The sequence below is a fragment of the Tetranychus urticae genome, chromosome 2 (assembly GCF_039701765.1).
Source record: "Tetranychus urticae isolate SD_2017Ah chromosome 2, NJAU_TeUrti_SD_1.0, whole genome shotgun sequence".
NCBI lineage: Eukaryota > Metazoa > Arthropoda > Arachnida > Trombidiformes > Tetranychidae > Tetranychus > Tetranychus urticae.
The window spans coordinates 11,648,512-11,666,288 of NC_142959.1; the positions used below are offsets into that span (position 1 = coordinate 11,648,512).

General features: G+C 32.5%; 3 protein-coding genes across 8 annotated transcripts; 1 reads left to right on the forward strand and 2 right to left on the reverse strand.

Moving 5' to 3' along the window:
• Positions 1-66: 66 nt before the first annotated feature.
• LOC107359407 (guanylate cyclase 32E-like) lies at positions 67-10,612 on the reverse strand. The gene is made up of 13 exons (XM_089267395.1): positions 10,211-10,612; positions 9,100-9,415; positions 5,592-5,738; positions 5,178-5,353; positions 4,556-4,691; positions 4,351-4,496; positions 4,172-4,262; positions 3,834-4,012; positions 3,590-3,760; positions 3,401-3,505; positions 3,237-3,308; positions 2,964-3,129; positions 67-2,147 (listed from the first exon to the last, which is right to left on the reverse strand). The coding sequence occupies exons 1-13, from the start codon at positions 10,610-10,612 to the stop codon at positions 196-198; spliced, it is 4,059 nt and encodes a 1,352-aa protein (XP_089123521.1). The 3' UTR covers positions 67-195.
• Positions 10,613-12,204: 1,592 nt separating this feature from the next.
• LOC107359975 (gastric triacylglycerol lipase) lies at positions 12,205-14,612 on the reverse strand. 6 transcript variants are annotated; one of them, XM_015926581.3, is made up of 5 exons: positions 14,442-14,612; positions 13,844-14,334; positions 13,663-13,746; positions 12,693-13,268; positions 12,205-12,583 (listed from the first exon to the last, which is right to left on the reverse strand). In XM_015926581.3, the coding sequence occupies exons 2-5, from the start codon at positions 14,307-14,309 to the stop codon at positions 12,462-12,464; spliced, it is 1,248 nt and encodes a 415-aa protein (XP_015782067.2). In that variant the 5' UTR covers positions 14,310-14,334; positions 14,442-14,612; the 3' UTR covers positions 12,205-12,461. The 6 variants fall into 6 exon arrangements, with proteins under 6 accessions (XP_015782067.2, XP_089124118.1, XP_015782066.2 ...); XM_089267992.1 differs by having other exon boundaries at positions 13,844-14,357; XM_015926580.3 differs by having other exon boundaries at positions 14,401-14,612.
• A 359-nt stretch (positions 14,613-14,971) lies between these two features.
• LOC107359408 (uncharacterized) lies at positions 14,972-16,258 on the forward strand. Its single transcript, XM_089267994.1, has 2 exons — positions 14,972-15,410; positions 15,517-16,258. The coding sequence occupies exons 1-2, from the start codon at positions 15,132-15,134 to the stop codon at positions 16,072-16,074; spliced, it is 837 nt and encodes a 278-aa protein (XP_089124120.1). The 5' UTR covers positions 14,972-15,131; the 3' UTR covers positions 16,075-16,258.
• The last annotated feature ends 1,519 nt before the right edge of the window (positions 16,259-17,777 follow it).

A 17,777-nucleotide genomic window follows, 5' to 3' on the forward strand; every position in this document is an offset into this window, starting at 1 on the left:
TGAGATCTTTCTACTTATTAATTAATACTGATAGAAAAAAAACAAAATTACATTTAATACAATTAAGACACTTATGCCAAGCTTGTTGTTGCTAGTGTAATGTTGTATTGATTATACGCAATAAATCATCAGCTCACTAATGATTTGTGAACTATTAAATGATCACATTTTATCATGTTTTCCATTTCTTTTTTATTACAAGAAAGGAAAACTTTCCGACCTAGAGATATCATTAAGTTCAGATGAATGAAGTGAGGTCGATATTTTTTGATTGAAAATATCCTTCAGTGAACCACGAAATTTTTTAAATGGGTCTAAAACAAGACTAACTCGATTAACACAAATTTTACTCTCACTTGAAACCATTTTTAGGGATTGGTGATTACAATTTGGTGAAACGGAACGAGATCCTAATTTTTCTTGGCTTTTTTGGTCACAATCAAAAGCAATGTCATTCACTGATCCTGTGTTGGTTAACTTTGATACTCTAACGGAGGTAGAGCCATTTCCATATGATAATGACGGCGAAGTTGCTGATGTTTTAGGGGATCCTGAAGTCAAATCATATAGATCGAATCCCGTCTTGTACTTTTTTGCTGGTCTCATAGGAAAAAGACGATTCAGCGAAGAAACTGACCTTTTTTGAAGCATTTTAATCTCACAAGAAGAGGCGACAACTTTATACCCAAAATGAGATGCCCTTTTTATCTCATTCTCAATCGATCCCAACTTTCCGACTTCTCCAATGTTATCGGAAAGAGTTAATGGACTACAAACTGGACTACTTGGTAAAGTCACTGGCGAACTTTTCCTTGTCATTACACCTGCATGACTTAAGCTACTCGGGCTAACAACAGTTGACGAGGCCAAAGAACCTGATGTAGTTGTAGTTGACATTAAACTTTTAAACTGGCACCTGGAATCTCTGGGATAGACCATTGATCGACGACTCAATCTTTCCCGGGATTCACCAGTCAACCAATATGTTTTAAGTTCACCTTTACCTTTAATTGGAATCAGACCTCGTTCCATTAAATCATAACCACCTAACTTTATCAAAATGGATCGGAATGATTCTGTTACGTGTATTTTCAACGGTAAACTGGTTGTTTCCATACGCGAAGCAGTGTTGACTGTATCTCCAAATAGACAATATCGAGGCATTTTCACTCCAACAACACCAGCGCAAACGGGTCCACTGTGTATACCCACTCTCATCAATAAACTTTCATCTGGAATGTGACGAATTTTAAATTTACGAACAGCGTCTAATAAGTGTAATGCCATTGAAGCGATTTCGGATGCATGAAGATCACCATTACGGATGGGCAGTCCGGAAGCAACCATATAAGCATCACCAATAGTTTCAACTTTATAAACATCATAAGACTCTACTATTGAATCGAAAAGAGTATATAAATCATTAAGAAAGTCAACAATTTGAAGTGGAGTTGATTGAGCCGACATTCTGGTAAAACCCACAATATCACTGAAAAAGACTGTTACTGATTCAAACGATTCGGCTTCCACTTTGTGTCCTCGTCGAAGCTCATCTGCAACCGCTTTGGGTAACATTTCATACAACAAGTCTTCAGTCTTCTTCTTTTCTTGTACCAATTGGTCAGTTCTTTCGTCAACCAGTGCTTCAAGATTGGTAGTGTACCTTTCCATCATATCCAACATGTTATCAAGAATATTGTTTTTTAAATCTCTTTTTATTGGTTTGAGACGGTTACGGATTGCTTTAAAGTCTGGCCTTTCCTCTGGATTTTCAGACCAACAAGACTCCATACAAAAAATGCAACAATCATATAAATCACGGGTCAATTGATTCTTTGAATCATGGCCATCAATTTTTGCATTAAAAATACCAATGCCACCATTGCTACCCTCAAGACCATTACATTGAGTCAACTTTAATTTATCACGGAGATAATTCACTGGTGGCCTTATCGATTTACCAGAAAACTTTGGGTTGATCAATGAAGTTACTATCTCGGTAGCTGTTAGATTTGATCCTCCCCAAGGACCTTGTCGACCCAAAATTTCATATAAAATGATTCCAAATGAATATGAATCACCTTTTTGACTTCCAGTGAATGAATTACCAGATAGCTGAATCAACTCTGGAGCTCTCCATAACAAACCTGTTACATAGTATAATAACAATTTACTTAATCAATGTTGAAAAATATCTAAAATCAATCAAAATATGTGATGATAAAACATTCGCAAACATTATCATTTGAATTACAATTCAAAAATCAAGCAAAACAAAAGAGGATACAAAATGGTGCATAAAATTTGCAGATTTCAAGATCCGTCTTGAACTAGTATCAATGTGAAATTGAATATGGTATTATAAATTCACCTTCGCTGATTGATTACCTAAACCGGAACTGATCACTATTTGATTACTCAAATTTCCAAGCTCCTTAATGAACTCTGATTTGCCATTTTGAATGAATATTGAATTATCTCGACGTAAAAAAATATCATTGATAACTACTTCAGTTAACTGTTGAATTTGATTGTACCGATAGCTGAAAAGGATATGGGAAATTACACAAGTACTTAGACAACTAACATGAACGCAACACAATGAACATTAAGGCACAGTGCTTCTGTGTGAAACGAACTCAACTTTAAAAGCACAGCATATTCGCAAGCAGACGCATATACTATTGATTGAGACGCTAAATTCAGCAATGATTGACCGAATCACCTTTAACAATTTTCAATTTTTGAGCTTCCTCAACTTTTACTTGAAATTCAGAACTACTGAGAGACTACTGTCGTTGAAAAGCAAGAATTTAATCGAAGAGGCTTTCTTTCGATCAATACAACATTTATTGTCCCAATTTGAACAGATTTTTATCACATATGTCAATGGTTGTGAATGTGCTTATAATAAGTCTTATTTGTAAGCACTTTGCCTTAATGCTCGTCGATATGGTACTTACTTTCACAATATTTTTCAAAATCAGCAACCTTCAAAGTGGCCCCTTGTTTCAACTCGTTCAAACCAAAGTCCGATATTTTAACTGTCCAACGGCTGTCAACCAGACAATTTGATGATTTTAAATCGCCGTGGACGTGAATAGAAGATTCGTGAAGATAAATCATTCCCTTAAAGGTCAAAAGGCAATATGAACAATAATGGCAGCAACAAAAGAAAAGAGGACAATAAAGATTAACTTGATGTTCATTAATTATCATTATCAATAACCATTTACCCTGATAATATCCCCGACCATTGAAGCTATGAAAATATGATCAAGATGAACTTCATTATTTTGAAGCACATCCTAAAAGAGAAACAACAAGATCAATATCGATCAATTAAATTAATTGAGAAGTTATCAAAATTTCGTGTCAACAATTATCCAGTTAAACATACCTTAAGGCTTCCACGAGCACAGTAATCAGTTAAAATTGAGATATTTGGTGCATCGACACAAGCACCAATGAATTGATTTAGATTATCATGTCTAATGTCCTTCATCTATTATTATCAAATGTTTGAGATGTAATTATAATTCACAATGGATGTCAATTAAGGTAAGATTATATTGAAAATTGCGTTTACCTGTTTCATTTCAATCTTTAACTCTCGGTTAATGACAATATTTTTCTTGTTTATCCTCTTCAGTGCCACTAATCGTCCTTTATAAAAGGCTACTTGAGTATACAAATGGCAATAGCGAAATTCGAGGATGTCACTGGCTGAATTGAGTGATACTTGGGAACTGTACCTAAACTGAAAGTGAATAATAATCAACAGCAATTATTAATTCCATATTTGGCGAATAATTTAATTTATTTAATCATACCTTTGATAATTTTGTGGGCGGACCGATTTCTCGGACAATAACATCTTTAAAATCAACTCTCCATAATAAGCTATCCAATTCTTGTTCATAAATCCATGCTCGATAACCAATCATCATTAGAATTGCCATTACAGCAATAATACTTGCGATCAAAGCAAATAACCATTCCAATGATGGCTCTAACAAACCAGTTGAATGAACCAAAGTAGACAAAGAAAAGTCGGAAAAAAATTAGCAACAGACTGATTAACCTGCAGCATTGAACTTTTGTTTACAGACTAGAGTTGTTAATCAATGATGTCAAAGCCATGATTAATTGCTTAATTATTGATTGTTACCTTTACATTTGTCACCATCAAAGCCACAATGAGGTTCATCTGAAGGAGGATCATCAGTTATCCATTCAACTGAATCAACTAGATTAAGAGACTTTACAAGAAAATCAAATGGAAATAAGAATATTATCTTCTATTTTTGCACAATTGATATTGATTGTGAAGCCGGTGAAAGTAATTACCGGTAAATCGCTCGAGTTAGCAGGCATTTGAAAAACTCCAATAGGATAAAGGCCATATTTATCATCACGCTTTTTCCTGGCAATCAAAGTATAATTTCCTTCTGCATCACCATTTTGATCCATATAAACCAGATAACCCATGGCACCTAAATTTCAATCCAAATGGAATAAGTCATTCTTTGATTATCCACTAATTTAAACTTACTTTGATAAGGACGGTTACGGATATATTGAAGTAATAGTTTACCATCACGAGGATTCACACCATTAATTAAACAATCATTCAATGCTCTGGCATAAATAAAGACAGCATCGTAGAGATAAGCAGCGTCCGCTGGAACCTGAAAGAACCAAAATTGAAGCCAAAAAGAAAAGACAAACCAGATTGATAATTAACGCCGTTTGATTAGAAGGATGGAAATTTAATATTCAGAATATCTGTCTAATATTTCATTGCTGTTTCCTACTCATGAAGAAAAATGAAATTTTGAAGTGAATAAAGGATAAATTTTTGCTGTTCAAATCTCAAATTGATAGGGTCAATGAATTATGTGAAAATAATGCACTAAAAGCATCTCTGAAATGTTGTATGAATAGATGAAACAGTCAATTGACTGTAGCAATATTAAAATGCATTGAATTTCTTGACATGCCAAACAATTGAGATGTGAAATGTTATTTGTCTGTGGGTCACTTCACTATTTGAATTACCATATCAGCCATTAATCTGTCCACTCAACTATCCTCTGCAGTCTGGTCACTTGATCATCTTAAGTAAACTTGGTTTAATTTTAATCACAAATGGCAACAATCTGAATAAAACTTACCCTTTTAAGACCGCCAAAGGAACCCAAAGGGTTTGGTATATTAAATGGAGGCATTTGCAGGTAACGATTAACTTTCAATGAAAATGATTCAGATCCAGTATAAGGTGATGAGACGACGCCAATATAAGACTGGAAACTTTTTTGAGCAACTTGATTAATTTGATCCTTTAATAATCCTATCAGAATAAAATGAACAAATTAACAAATCACCAAATTCGTGACTTTCATTATTTCCGTTTTTGCGTCACTAGGTCAAAAAAGACAATTTTTCCCTTCGATATCCAAGTTGTAATATTATAATAACAATCCTGAACAATTAGTGCCCTTAAAGTAGATTTGGATTGACAATCAAAAATCATCTTTTATGTTTTATTGAATGAAACTTGGATATTTGAAATAAATGTTTTGACTTACCTTTAAAGTATATTTGCGGCTCTTGGCTATTGTAATGTTCAACATCCACTCCAACCACAAAGTATTGTCCACTTTGGAGTAAGCCTTTCTCTTCAAGACTCAACATGAAACCAAGATGTTCAAAATAATGGCCCACAACTACATAGACTAGCCCAATAAACAGACCAAAAATGAGTTAAAAATATTTCAAAAACCCTTGAAATGTTAGTAAATCAATATGAATGTCAAAGAAAAAGCAAATTCTGTAAACCATGTTTTCAATAGTCGAAGAGTTTCTGTATTTTCATTAAAATTTTTTGCTAAAATTTTTCAACGTTTCTAATATTTATGATTATGAAAATAAAGAGCCTTCAATTTATTAGATTTCTTTGAAAACTATTCAATAATTCAACATTTTTGCCTCGAAATCGCTAGAACAGTTTGTTTCAAGATATTAATCTTTAATTATTAAAAACAATTGACAAGCTCTCGTAATTTGTTACTTTACAAAAAGCAAAGTTTATCAATTGAAATGCATTTTCGTTAAATCATATATCGGGCCATCAATCAAAAACTATCGTTTCATAGAGCTTTGTAACAAACCTAATTTCAGCGTAAAATTGGGTTCTTTTTTCAAAATGAATCTTTCATAGAACACCTAAGAATTTTAGCTAAAACCTAAACTTAGCAGCTTAGTTTAGTTTGATGAAACTTTAGCAGCAATTTAAGGTTTTCTCAAATGGTTGTTACTAAAAAGACAATTAGCACAATTGTTGCATTTGTGCATCAAGCTTGAGCGAATCAGCAAAAACGAGGTAAAAATTGATTTCTTACAGGTTCCGACTCTTTAAGTTTGTAAAGACATAAAAACTGAATTCATTAGTGCTATTTAAAGGTTTCTCCGATTGTCAGTTTTCGAAAAAATCGAGTTCAAAGTTTGAACTTCGATCGCATTTTGTACAATAATGAAAGCAGATTTTATCTTAAAACTCATCATAACTTATGTGAATTTTTATGAGCAATCAGAAAATGTAATTATATTTAGAAATTAAAGTTTATTTTTTCTGTAAAACAGATCAGTTCGATTTTAAGTTAAACCGATCTATCTCTGTGACTATATGAGCTAAAGAACTGAAACTTATTGTTCGTTTACAAAAATTAAGGTTAAACATCACAGATAGAATTATTTTTTCAATTTATCGACAGTTCTCTTCATTTTGTACATTAACCTAAAAACTTTAGACCTCGATATTTCGCGATTGGCATCACCTACAACCTTTATTCTTTGACCAATTTGCTCATTCACTAATTGCTAATACCATTCAATTCAATAAATTGCCATTAGAGGGTTTGGGTGTCGATATTTGGGTTGTAAATGGACTAGAAACAACTTATTTAACAAGCTAAACTCATTTAAACCCATTTCTTGGTAAATTAAACAATTTTCTGGTTAAGTTTGCAAATGAAAAGCAAAGAGTGATGCGAAATGCTCGAACATTTGAGTTGAGAGCTGAGACTAAAAAGGGTTTGTAGAGACATGAAAACCCAGTCCATTGGCGCTATCAAACAATTCCTCCGATCGATAATTTTCGAGAAAATCGAGATCAAACTTGAAACTTCGATCGGCTTTTGTTCAGTTATTGAAGCAGATTTTTTCATTAAATTCATTGTAACTTATGTAAATTTTTGTGAGCAACCAGAAAATGTAATTATTTTGAGCAATTTTATTTCAATTTTTCTGTAAAACAGATCAGTTCGATTTTAAGTTAAACCGATCTATTTTTGGAACTATGTGAGTTAGAGATCTGAAACTTAAGATTAGTCCAGCAAAATCAATTCTTCACAACATGGATTGAATACTTTTTTCAATCTATCAATAGTTCTCTTGATATTGGCCGTTGAAATTAAAACTTTGAACCTCGATATTTCGAGAATACTAGCACTTACGGTCATTATTCTTACACCAATTTCATTGTTTACTAACTAATAATTCAATTCCATTACAAAAGTTTCTATTAGCGCATTCTGGTCATGATATTTGGGTTGTAAGTGTGCGAGAAACAACTTATTCAACCAAACAAACTCATATCAACCAATATCTTGGTAAATAAACCAACTTTCTGGTTAAAGTTGTAAATGAAAAGGCAATGAGTGATGCCAAAGACGCGAACATTTGATTTAAGAGTTGAGAGTAGGTGGGTTTGTAGGGACATAAAATCTGTCTCCATCGGCGCTATTAATTAATGCATACGATGGACAATTTTCTAGAAAATCCAGTTCAAACTTGAAACTTCGATCGGCTTTTGTTCAGTTATTGAAGCAGATTTTATCATAAAACTCATCATAACTTATGTGAATTTTTATGAGCAACCAGAAAATGTAATTATTTTAAGCAATTTAATTCTATTTTTTCTTTGAAACAGATCAGTTCGATTTTAAGTTAAACCGATCTTTTTCTGCAACTATATGATTTAGAGATCTGAAAATTATGATACGCTCATTAAAAGCATTTTCACACATCATGCATTGAATACTTTTTTCAATCTATCGATAGTTCTCTTGATATTGGCCGTTAACCTGAAAACTTTGAACCTCGATATTTCGAGAATGGTAGTACCCACAGTGATCATTCTTTGACTTATCATTAGGTGCTATCATGGGCTATAATGCTGTAAATGGGCTATAAATATAAAATTTTTCAAGATGCTACAAAGAAAGTTATAACATGTATTACTTCTGTTATCAGATGCGAGACTTTATTGTTAAAGTCGAATGGTTACTCAAACACAAATCATATTTGTTAGAAGGATATTCGTTATTAAATAAATTAAGATATATTTTATTTTAGCCCATAATAAATCCTAATGCTAGGTCAAAGAATGATCACTGTAGGTACTATCCTTTTCGAAATATCGAGGTTCAAAGTTTTCAGGTCAACGGCCAATAGCAAGAGAATTATTGCTAGATTGAAAAAAGTATTCATTGCATAATGTGTGAAATTGCTTTTAATGAGGTTATCATAAGTTTCAGATCTCTAAATCATATGGTTACAGAGATAGATCGGATTTACTTAAAATCGAACTGATCTGTTTTAGAGAAAAAATAAACTTTAATTTCTCAATATAATTACATTTTCTGGTTGCTCATAAAAATTCACATAAGTTATGATGAGTTTTATGATAAAATCTGCTTTCATTATTGTACAAAATGCGATCGAAGTTCAAACTTTGAACTCGATTTTTTCGAAAACTGACAATCGGAGAAACCTTTAAATCACGCTAATGAATTCAGTTTTTATGTCTTTACAAACTTAAAGAGTCGGAAACTGTAAGAAATCAATCTTTACCTCGGTTTTGCTCATTCGTGTACAAGTTTGATGCAAAGATGCAACAAATGTGCTTATTATGTTCTTTGCAGTTATAACATCTTCAAATCAAGTTGAAAACGATCCAGTTTCTGGTCAAAGTGGCCGTTTTGTTTTTAATAAAGTGCTTGAAATGTTCAGATGCAAATTGCTTTGTTTACTCACTTCTAGTTTGACGATAAGACCTCTCGACAAGATCATTAAATGGATTGTCAGTGTAACCATAATGGTAAGTTGTTGTCCATCGACTTATAAAGCGAACCTCAATCCGGTTGGCGGTCAAAGTGGACTGGATTGTTCTGGCAACTGCTTCAAAGTCTCGTTCTGAGCTTTCACTTTGAGAGTAAAGAAGAGCAACTTTGGACCATTTGAACTTCAATAAAACAGAAGCCACTGATTTGGATATTTGAGTATCAGGTGGTCGAGTACGAGCAAAGGTTGGAAACAACTGTTTGTCTGAAGTACCTGGATGAGTACAAAACTGTAAACAAATGAGTCTTTAAATGCAATTCGAGTTTACTTCGATCGCTTTGAAGTCAAAAGTAAAAAGTCAACTATTTACTTCTTTCGATTAACTTTTAAATCAAATTAAATCATTTCTCTTCTTCAAGTTTATATATTCTCAGTCAATTCGTTGAATATCCAATTTCAACTGAAAGAAAAGCAGCTTAAAAGTTTCCCAATGTATTTGTTGAAAGTTGAATACAAATGATATAAAATATTTATATTTTCAAATTTTATGATCGAAACTAAATTTAAAAGCAAATGTGTAGCTAATTTGAAAAGATTGATTTGGCTTCTGATTGGGATCTGATTTTTGCTTTTGTCTATTCATATTGATGCTTTTATTGAACCTTTTTCTTGGTAACCAAAGTAATTAAATGGCCAAATTGTTTGACCACTCGATATCCTGATTTGCTCTGTTCTTGTTCTTTGTTTTGTTCTCGATTTCAAGATTCATTTTGCTATTATATTCTAGAAAATTTTAGGTCATTCTACTTGCTCTCGATCATAACTAGAACAAAATAAGTCTTCAAATTTCATCAATTAAACCAGCGATTCTCACAAAATATTGTAAAGTGGAAAGAAAGGAGTTGGAGTCAAGGAATTAAAAATTGATAACATTAAATTCAAATCATCCTAACTTGATAATTGTAACATAATAATATTGGATGCTCCAAGAAATGCACATCATAGTTGAGGAAAAGACATAAACTTAAAATAACTGTTGAGGTGAAGTCTCTTTGGAAATGCTTTTATTATTGACAATACTTACGTACGATATCATAGGTAAGTTGAAGGAAGCAGCCATCCGAGCTTCATGAACACACGACTCTTGTGGCCCGATGTAAGCTGTAACATTAACCTGAGCCCAAAGTGTTGCCGTTTGCCTGATACTTTCCGACTCTTCACCAAAGGTTTCAGCGACAACGAACTCAAGGGAATGATTATTTACCAGAGGATGAGAATTTGCAATATCATTGATTGCCAGACTGATTGCACCTGAAATTGTGATTCCTGGTCTTGGATATTTTTCATCGCCTGGTCGACGTCGACTGCCGGTGATATAACCAAGGATAAACTGTTCACCATTGCACCTTAAACTGTGGATCACAAGTAAATGCAGAACCATCAAGGGAACACAAAAAAGTAATCCTTTAACTTCAATCTTGGCCATTGCACAGTAATAAATCATAAATATGACAATATTATTCATATTGATGAGTGAAAATAGTTTAACATTTTTGAATTAATGTGCAGAAGCTTAAATGACAAGGTTCAACTAAAAGCACAACTTCACCAATGAATACTCAACTTGTTGAGAATCAATAGACATGAATTTTAACTCGCCTAGTTTCCTCATTCATCATTATCATCATCTTTATCTTCCTATTTTTTCTTCCTTCCCTTAAATGTACACTGTATATGCACAGTTTGATCTGGAGTAAGAAACAAGACAAGGCAAAAGTATACACTTAGTAACTGGAGGAATCCATTGAACAATAGGAAACCTCTTCATCACTATTTACTTATCCTTTTTGCTCATTTTCAGTCTCAATTCAGAGCTACTTTTCTCACCCAATACATTCATGTGTATAATCATATTTAACATGTTAAATTAAGTTCAATCTTAGTTATGTTTGTTGTATTTACCAGTTTTTTTACAGTCTAATGATAATTATAAGGAGTGCAAAAATATCTAACAAAAGGTTTCTCTTAAAAGCTTGATAACATCTAGATACGGGAATATGGGTCTTGTTAAATTGATTGTCACTGGCATTTTATATGGTTAAGGTTATGGTTAACAAATTATCATGGTATTTTGATGCACATTCAAACTCTATATTCATACTTAAATGATGAGATTTTTATTTCTCCTCATTTCATTATATCATAAAAGGGTTTCCTATTGTTATTACAATACAATAAATCGGAGTCAATAATCTGTCTAATTTAAATAGATTCATCTTTTGATATTTTATTGCATTTTAATGGTCAATACATAGATATAATTATTGATGCAAAGCTTAATTTTTGATTGAGACTTGAAAATTTTGTCCAATCTTGAATTAAATCCCTTTATTCAGTCTTTTTTGGTTGAAACTCAAATGACCAGAAGTTAGGAAAAAAAACCAAAAAGTCTGCTTTGTGAATCACAAAGGTTTGGCTGTAATTTTTTGCTCTCTGGTTGAAGTTTGTTGCTCTAGATTAAACTGTGATTACACCCTGTAGGAAGGGTTGGATGAAAACTAGGAAGAGGAGGAGGAATAAGAAACCAGAATAATTGCATGGATTCTCAACAAGTTCAGCTTTTATTATTTCTTATTGTTTAGTGTTGATATTAGTGATTGTATCGTTGTTTAATTGTCATTTAGTTGCGGGGTGCTTTTTGTTTGCTTGTTTGCCTGTTCATATTCAATCAAATTGTTTGGTCATTGGATAATTATCCTGGTAAAGGGTTAACCTCTTTTGCTTTCTGTTGTTTATTTTAATCATTCTTTTGCTGGTGATCAATCTTTGTTAAAATGAGGAATCATTCCATTTTCCCGTTTCAACATTATAATCTAAAGATGGACATGTTGAAATAAAAATTAGACAAAATCTGCTTCAAATAATGCTTTTGAATTATAATATTATAATAGCAACTTCAAAGCTTTTAACTTGAAAGCCTTGCTTAAATTGTAGCATAAAGTTTAATAAAGGTTCAGTTGATTGAGCTAGAGGTTTCAAGTGTCCATTAATCAAGAAGGAATAAGTTTGACTATCGAAGAAAACATAAAAAGATGTTTTAATGGCAAGTAATTATCCTGATTGACATGGTATTATTTGACAATACATTTGTAATTGTAACATTACAAAAGACAATTCTCGGAAAATTGAGACGAGACCATTTATCAAGTTGATATCGACAGCTTTTAATTTTACGACAAAGGAAAATATGAAACCAAAAGGGTCAATATTATTAAAATGTCATTAACCAAGCTGATAATAAAAATCGCATTAAATTTTGAAGTAGCAACGTAAGCTTAATAACCAGCTAGAATCTGAAAAATGTACGCAAAAAAATTTACATGAGTACCATCAGAATGTACGAAATTACCGTGCCGAAAGTCTGTTTGGTTAATTACAATCCATTTCTTTGGTTTAACTAAATAAAGCACGATTATAGAGAAAAAGAAAAAAGGAAAGGAAAAATTAGACGAGTTGTTTTATGAAAGTTTACGATCAAGAAATAAAAAAGTGATATATTTACTCACCATTAAGATTGTTAACCAATTTGACAATATTGTCGGGATGCACAATTCTGTCACCAACAGAATTAATTATAACTATATCATTGGACCTGATTTTCCCCAAATGATATTCAGGCGGTTCGGAGGTTCCATATTTTACTAGATTTAGTTTTTCACCAAAATCTAGCTTTCGAAATCCATTCGATGCAAACTGTCCATAATGAACGATGTCCCAACAAGGTGCACCGGCAGGATAATGAGACAAATACACCTCAGCTCGAGACTCATTTACTCTGAAAATCAGGTTTAAAGATGGCTTAATCATAGCGAAGATTGCATTAACCATGGGAATTTTCGTCCAAGATCTGAGTCGCTTTGAAATTCGACGCGGAAGACATTCAGATGGGTGATCGAGTAGCAAAGAAGTTAGAAAATTGTTCTCAATGAATGGACGTACCCATCTTGGGTAAGATCTTCCAATAAACACAGCTGGAGCCAAGGCAATAAAGGGTTTTACTTTATCAGCATATTCGGGTTTATCTGATAAAAGAGCAAACATTGTTGTTCCACCACGAGATACACCAATGTAGCCCACAGTCTCTGAAGAAATTAAAAGAGCAAGAAAAAAATAGCATTTTAACAGTAAAATTAATTAGAACAGAATTAATTATCAAATTAATTTAATGTTAATCTACAAAAAATATCAACTAATGCAAGTTGCAATTTTTGGCGCCATCTCTAAAGCTTTCACGTTATTATAAATTACAGTTGATTAAAGAAACAAGCTCTTTTCATTGACACTTTTTTACGTAAGATGGCGACTGGTTAAATCGATTGACCATTTCTTGTCAAATCTTTTCTTGTAATTGGACTAATTAACTTATTTTTATTTTTGTGTTTTAATTTACATCTAAACACCATGTGTTAGTGGCTTCATCAAAATCTAAACACTGGAACGATCAAAGCAACGAAAATTGAGAAAATGTCAGTTTACCTTTTTTGGTTTCGTCTAAAACATAATCAATAATGGTTGGTAAGTCAATTGTTGCCATTTCATCAAAATTAGTTGACCAAAATTCTGTTTAGGACGTTTTATTAAACTTTAATGTTTCTTTGCTTCTTAGGTAAATTGGTCATATTTTTTTATTCACTAATTACTTGTTCTCATGGCTTACCTGATGAATCGGGATCAAATTTTGTGTGATTACGAGAATAATAATTACCCCTGAAATTGGTTAGCCAAACATCATAGCCAAGATTTGCCAGCAGAAATCCTAAATTACTTCCTTGTCTTTTATAATCGATAGATTCAGGAGAGTCCCGTAAGTTAATCATGGATTCGTCAAGAAACCCATTAGGTGAAGTGACAATGAAATCATCGCCTGATCCAAAGAGACCACTTTGAAGGAGAATCGGTTTAGAGTTGATATTTTTACTCAATGGATGTACAATCCTAAAATTGGTTAAAATGTAACCATCTTGGGTAACAATGGTGTGAACCTCACTTTTAAATCCTCGAGATTCAATAATCTCTGCAGCATCAACAGTATCATCTGGATCAGCCGTAGTGAAATGAAAATTAAAAGCAAACACTGAAAGGAAAAGTATCCCAAAAAACGTTAAAAAATTCATCTGGCGCATTGAATTGGAGACTCATATACATAAACTGAAAAGGAGATTGAGAATTGACTTGATCAAAATAATTATGCCAAATATTGTTTCAAAGACTTACATTGTTTATTACTAGCACCTTATTAATTAAAACCAACTTACTAGAAAATTTGTGGCTACAGTTGACTACCAGAGGTATGTAGAAATTTATTTTCAGATTTCATTTTCCCTGCAATTAATGATGCGTTAGCTGGTTATGTCCCTTAAAAACAAATAGAAGCAATTGTTTCTTTTTAAAACAATTGATGATTGATTAATCAATTTAATGGGAAAACTCGCTGTCAAATTTTAGCCCATCCAATCCAAATGCATAGCATCATTAGATTGGGTAAATCAAGATCAATCAAGATACCTCAAGCGCCATTATCTTGATGATCACAATTATCAGACTATACAGAATCAACATAGATCAGATCATATCTTTTATCGATATTACAACAGATTGTTTTAATGATTATTCTTTAATCGTTGGTGACAAGAGAAAATATCATTCGCGCTGAGAAGGTATTTTTCTCACAGGTTGCTAGACTAGTTTAATCGCCTCAATCTATTCATCAAACAATCTCTTGTTTATCAAATTATCAATCCTCTTTAATTTCATGCTGCGTTCAAGTTGAGAGTTATTGAAACCTCAAATGTACATCTGTTTATAACAGAGCCCAATTAATGCAACCTTATTTTCCAAATCTAATTGCAGCCATTTAATTTAGTACAAGCAATTCTACGTAACAGAGTATCTACGTAATCAATTTTGCTAAAATTTGTATTGCAATTTCAAAAGCTGTAACAATTATGTCTGAACTCTACGATTCAACTGAAGTCTCATCTATTTATGCTGAAACTCGTCCAACGCCTCCAGAGAAGCTTGTTAAATCGATTATAAATCAACTTTCAAAATCATGTTTACCCACTAATAATAAATGGAATCGAGCCGTTGATGTTGGTTGTGGATCTGGTCAAGCCACCTTTTTACTGGCCGACTATTTTGATCAAGTTTTTGGTTTTGATATCAGTGAAACACAAATTGACGAAGCAAAGCGACGCAATAAATTTAACAATGTCACGTTCAAGGTGAGTAAACAAACATTTAATATTTAACTAACTAATTACATTTGATTGAATTTTTGTTTTTTAATATAAACTAAATTAAATGCATAATTTTGTTTTTTATGATAAGGTCAATTCAGGAGAGGAGATACCATTGGAAGATGGCTCTGTCCAGTTGGTTACTGTCTGTCAGGCTCTTCACTTTTTCAATATTGAAGCTTTTCTAGCTAAAGTTGATGCCCTTTTAGTCCCAGGCGGGTTATTTGTAACTCTTGGCTATTATCAAATCCCGAAGAAACTCATTCGAGTTGACGATCCAAATGCTAATCTTGATGCAATCGGGGATCTGATTGAGGCCACTAAGCGGATTTGGCGTGACCATGGCTTTGATTACATTGTTTATACCGACCAATTGATGGCCAAGTATCGTAATATCAAATTACCATATGATAGGCTCTGTTATGAAGATACATTTGATGTGACACTAAGACGCCCTGGTACATATATTATTGACTTGATTAACTCTCTTGGACCAGCAATTAAATTTCGCGACGCTTATCCTGATAAACATGTTTCTTTGATGAACAAAGTCAGACAAGAGCTTGCAGTCATCTTGAATACAGAAGATCTGTCCAAAGTGATGTTAGAAGCTACATTCGAGTACTTCATAATGTGTTTTAAAAAATAGATGAATATCTATAAAATAGACATAACTGAAAGTCTACTTCTTTCAACAGTTGACTAGTTCAAGAAATAACAGTAAACGCAAAACAATTTACAAACGAAGTGTAAAATTGAAAATAAAGAAATAGATTTCAGGTTGAATTTTAAATTTCAATAAATGATTACCATTGTGTTTTTATTAAAGTAAATATTGGGTTATCGTTTAGTTTTTAATCATTAAACATAATTATGTCATGGAAATCAATATTTGCTTTTTACCTTCGTTAAAGGGTGAGATCTGTTAGAGAAATTTTTGATTCTTAAATCAAATTCTAGTGTCATCATTTTGTACTTATAAGAGCAATTTGTCCTCATGTCAAGTTTTTCTTGAGGTAAGAAATATTCAAATATTTAAGTATTATACATGTAATTACCATAAAATTCAATAGTGTTACACTATTTTTCATTTTACTGGTACTTATAGTCGACTTATATCCGACGTATCCAAAGGCATCATCGTCCAGAATAGGGCCAGAAATTGACGCTGTTTTTGAAAAAAGGCTAAAGTTTAACTATCCATATTAAACCATCTTAACAAGATCCATTTTACTTGTTTTGATGGTTTGTAGTCCATAATTGTATCCATTAAAATATGATTAACATAAACAATAGTCCCAATATGACACTCGCAAAGTAAAATGTAATCCAAGTTGATAAGAAAAATGAAAGCAAAACAGTTAAAGCGAAATTGACTCGAAAAACTAGTTTGAATCCAGGAAATTTGGCTCGATTTATTCCAAGGAGTCGATCAAATTTTTCTAGATATTTTAGGCGCGTTTGTTCACTAAGCAGCATCTTTAATCACAACAGATGAGCTTTAACAATTTTCACTGTTGATTGAAAAAAGTGAAACACTAAGATTAACAGTTGAAGTAATAAATAATTGGCAGTAGCATGCAACTTTAAACACTAGGCACTGATTAACATGAATTTAGCTAAAATAATGACTAACAATTAGTGTAGTAGACTTTTGTTCAAGGCGCTTCAACTCCCTCTGATTTCTCTGTCTCTCTCTGTCTTTATTTTTTTCTATCACGTTCCCAATTGATGTATCTATGTTATAATACAGTTTTGTGATAATGATGAAAACTGTCAATGAAGTCAAGTTTACATTGCCAGTGATGAGAAAAGAGACACAAGATAAAGAAAATTGTTTTTTACTAATGGAAGTGGATTTTGGTCTGAGAATGGCGATCTAGGAATTCAGGTGATGTCTGCGTGATTTACAAACGTTCAGATGAAAAATACAAGTGTGGAAATGATTATCAAAAGTTATCCGATTTGACTTACCGTTTCCGCCAAAATTACACATGCAATTTCAATGAAAAATGCAGCAAAATACAAAAACCAAATGAACAATAACGACGTTTGTTATCCGGGACCTAAAGCTGTTATCAATTCATCAACCTATTTATCTGTGAGTGATACCAAAGAGAAACACAGTTGAAAGACCACAAAAGAGGTGACATTAATATTTGAAACAATCATTTTTAGCCCACTAGATTGAAGATTTACAGTTTCAATAAAAATAAAACAAAGGAAAGCTTGAACCGGTGAGTAGTCAGTTGAAAACCGTTAGGTCTTTTTCAAAATGTTTATGACACTTTTAATTGGGTGGTGTATAGATAGCATTTTTAGGTATCATGATTACCTGGTAAGTGTTACTTT

Excerpts from the sequence above, each read along its gene's own strand:
- LOC107359408 (XM_089267994.1), top strand. The coding sequence starts at position 15,132 with ATGTCTGAACTCTACGATTCAACTGAAGTCTCATCTATTTATGCTGAA. Across the intron at positions 15,411-15,516 it reads TTAACAATGTCACGTTCAAG|GTCAATTCAGGAGAGGAGAT; the intron begins GTGAGTAAACAA and ends TTTTATGATAAG.
- LOC107359975 (XM_015926581.3), bottom strand. The coding sequence starts at position 14,309 with ATGCGCCAGATGAATTTTTTAACGTTTTTTGGGATACTTTTCCTTTCA. Across the intron at positions 13,269-13,662 it reads TTTAGACGAAACCAAAAAAG|AGACTGTGGGCTACATTGGT; the intron begins GTAAACTGACAT and ends TAATTTCTTCAG. Across the intron at positions 12,584-12,692 it reads ATTGGTTAACAATCTTAATG|TTAAACCAAAGAAATGGATT; the intron begins GTGAGTAAATAT and ends TGCTTTATTTAG.
- LOC107359407 (XM_089267395.1), bottom strand. The coding sequence starts at position 10,612 with ATGGCCAAGATTGAAGTTAAAGGATTACTTTTTTGTGTTCCCTTGATG. Across the intron at positions 3,506-3,589 it reads TAAAGATTGAAATGAAACAG|ATGAAGGACATTAGACATGA; the intron begins GTAAACGCAATT and ends TGATAATAATAG. Across the intron at positions 3,309-3,400 it reads GTGCTCGTGGAAGCCTTAAG|GATGTGCTTCAAAATAATGA; the intron begins GTATGTTTAACT and ends TTTCTCTTTTAG.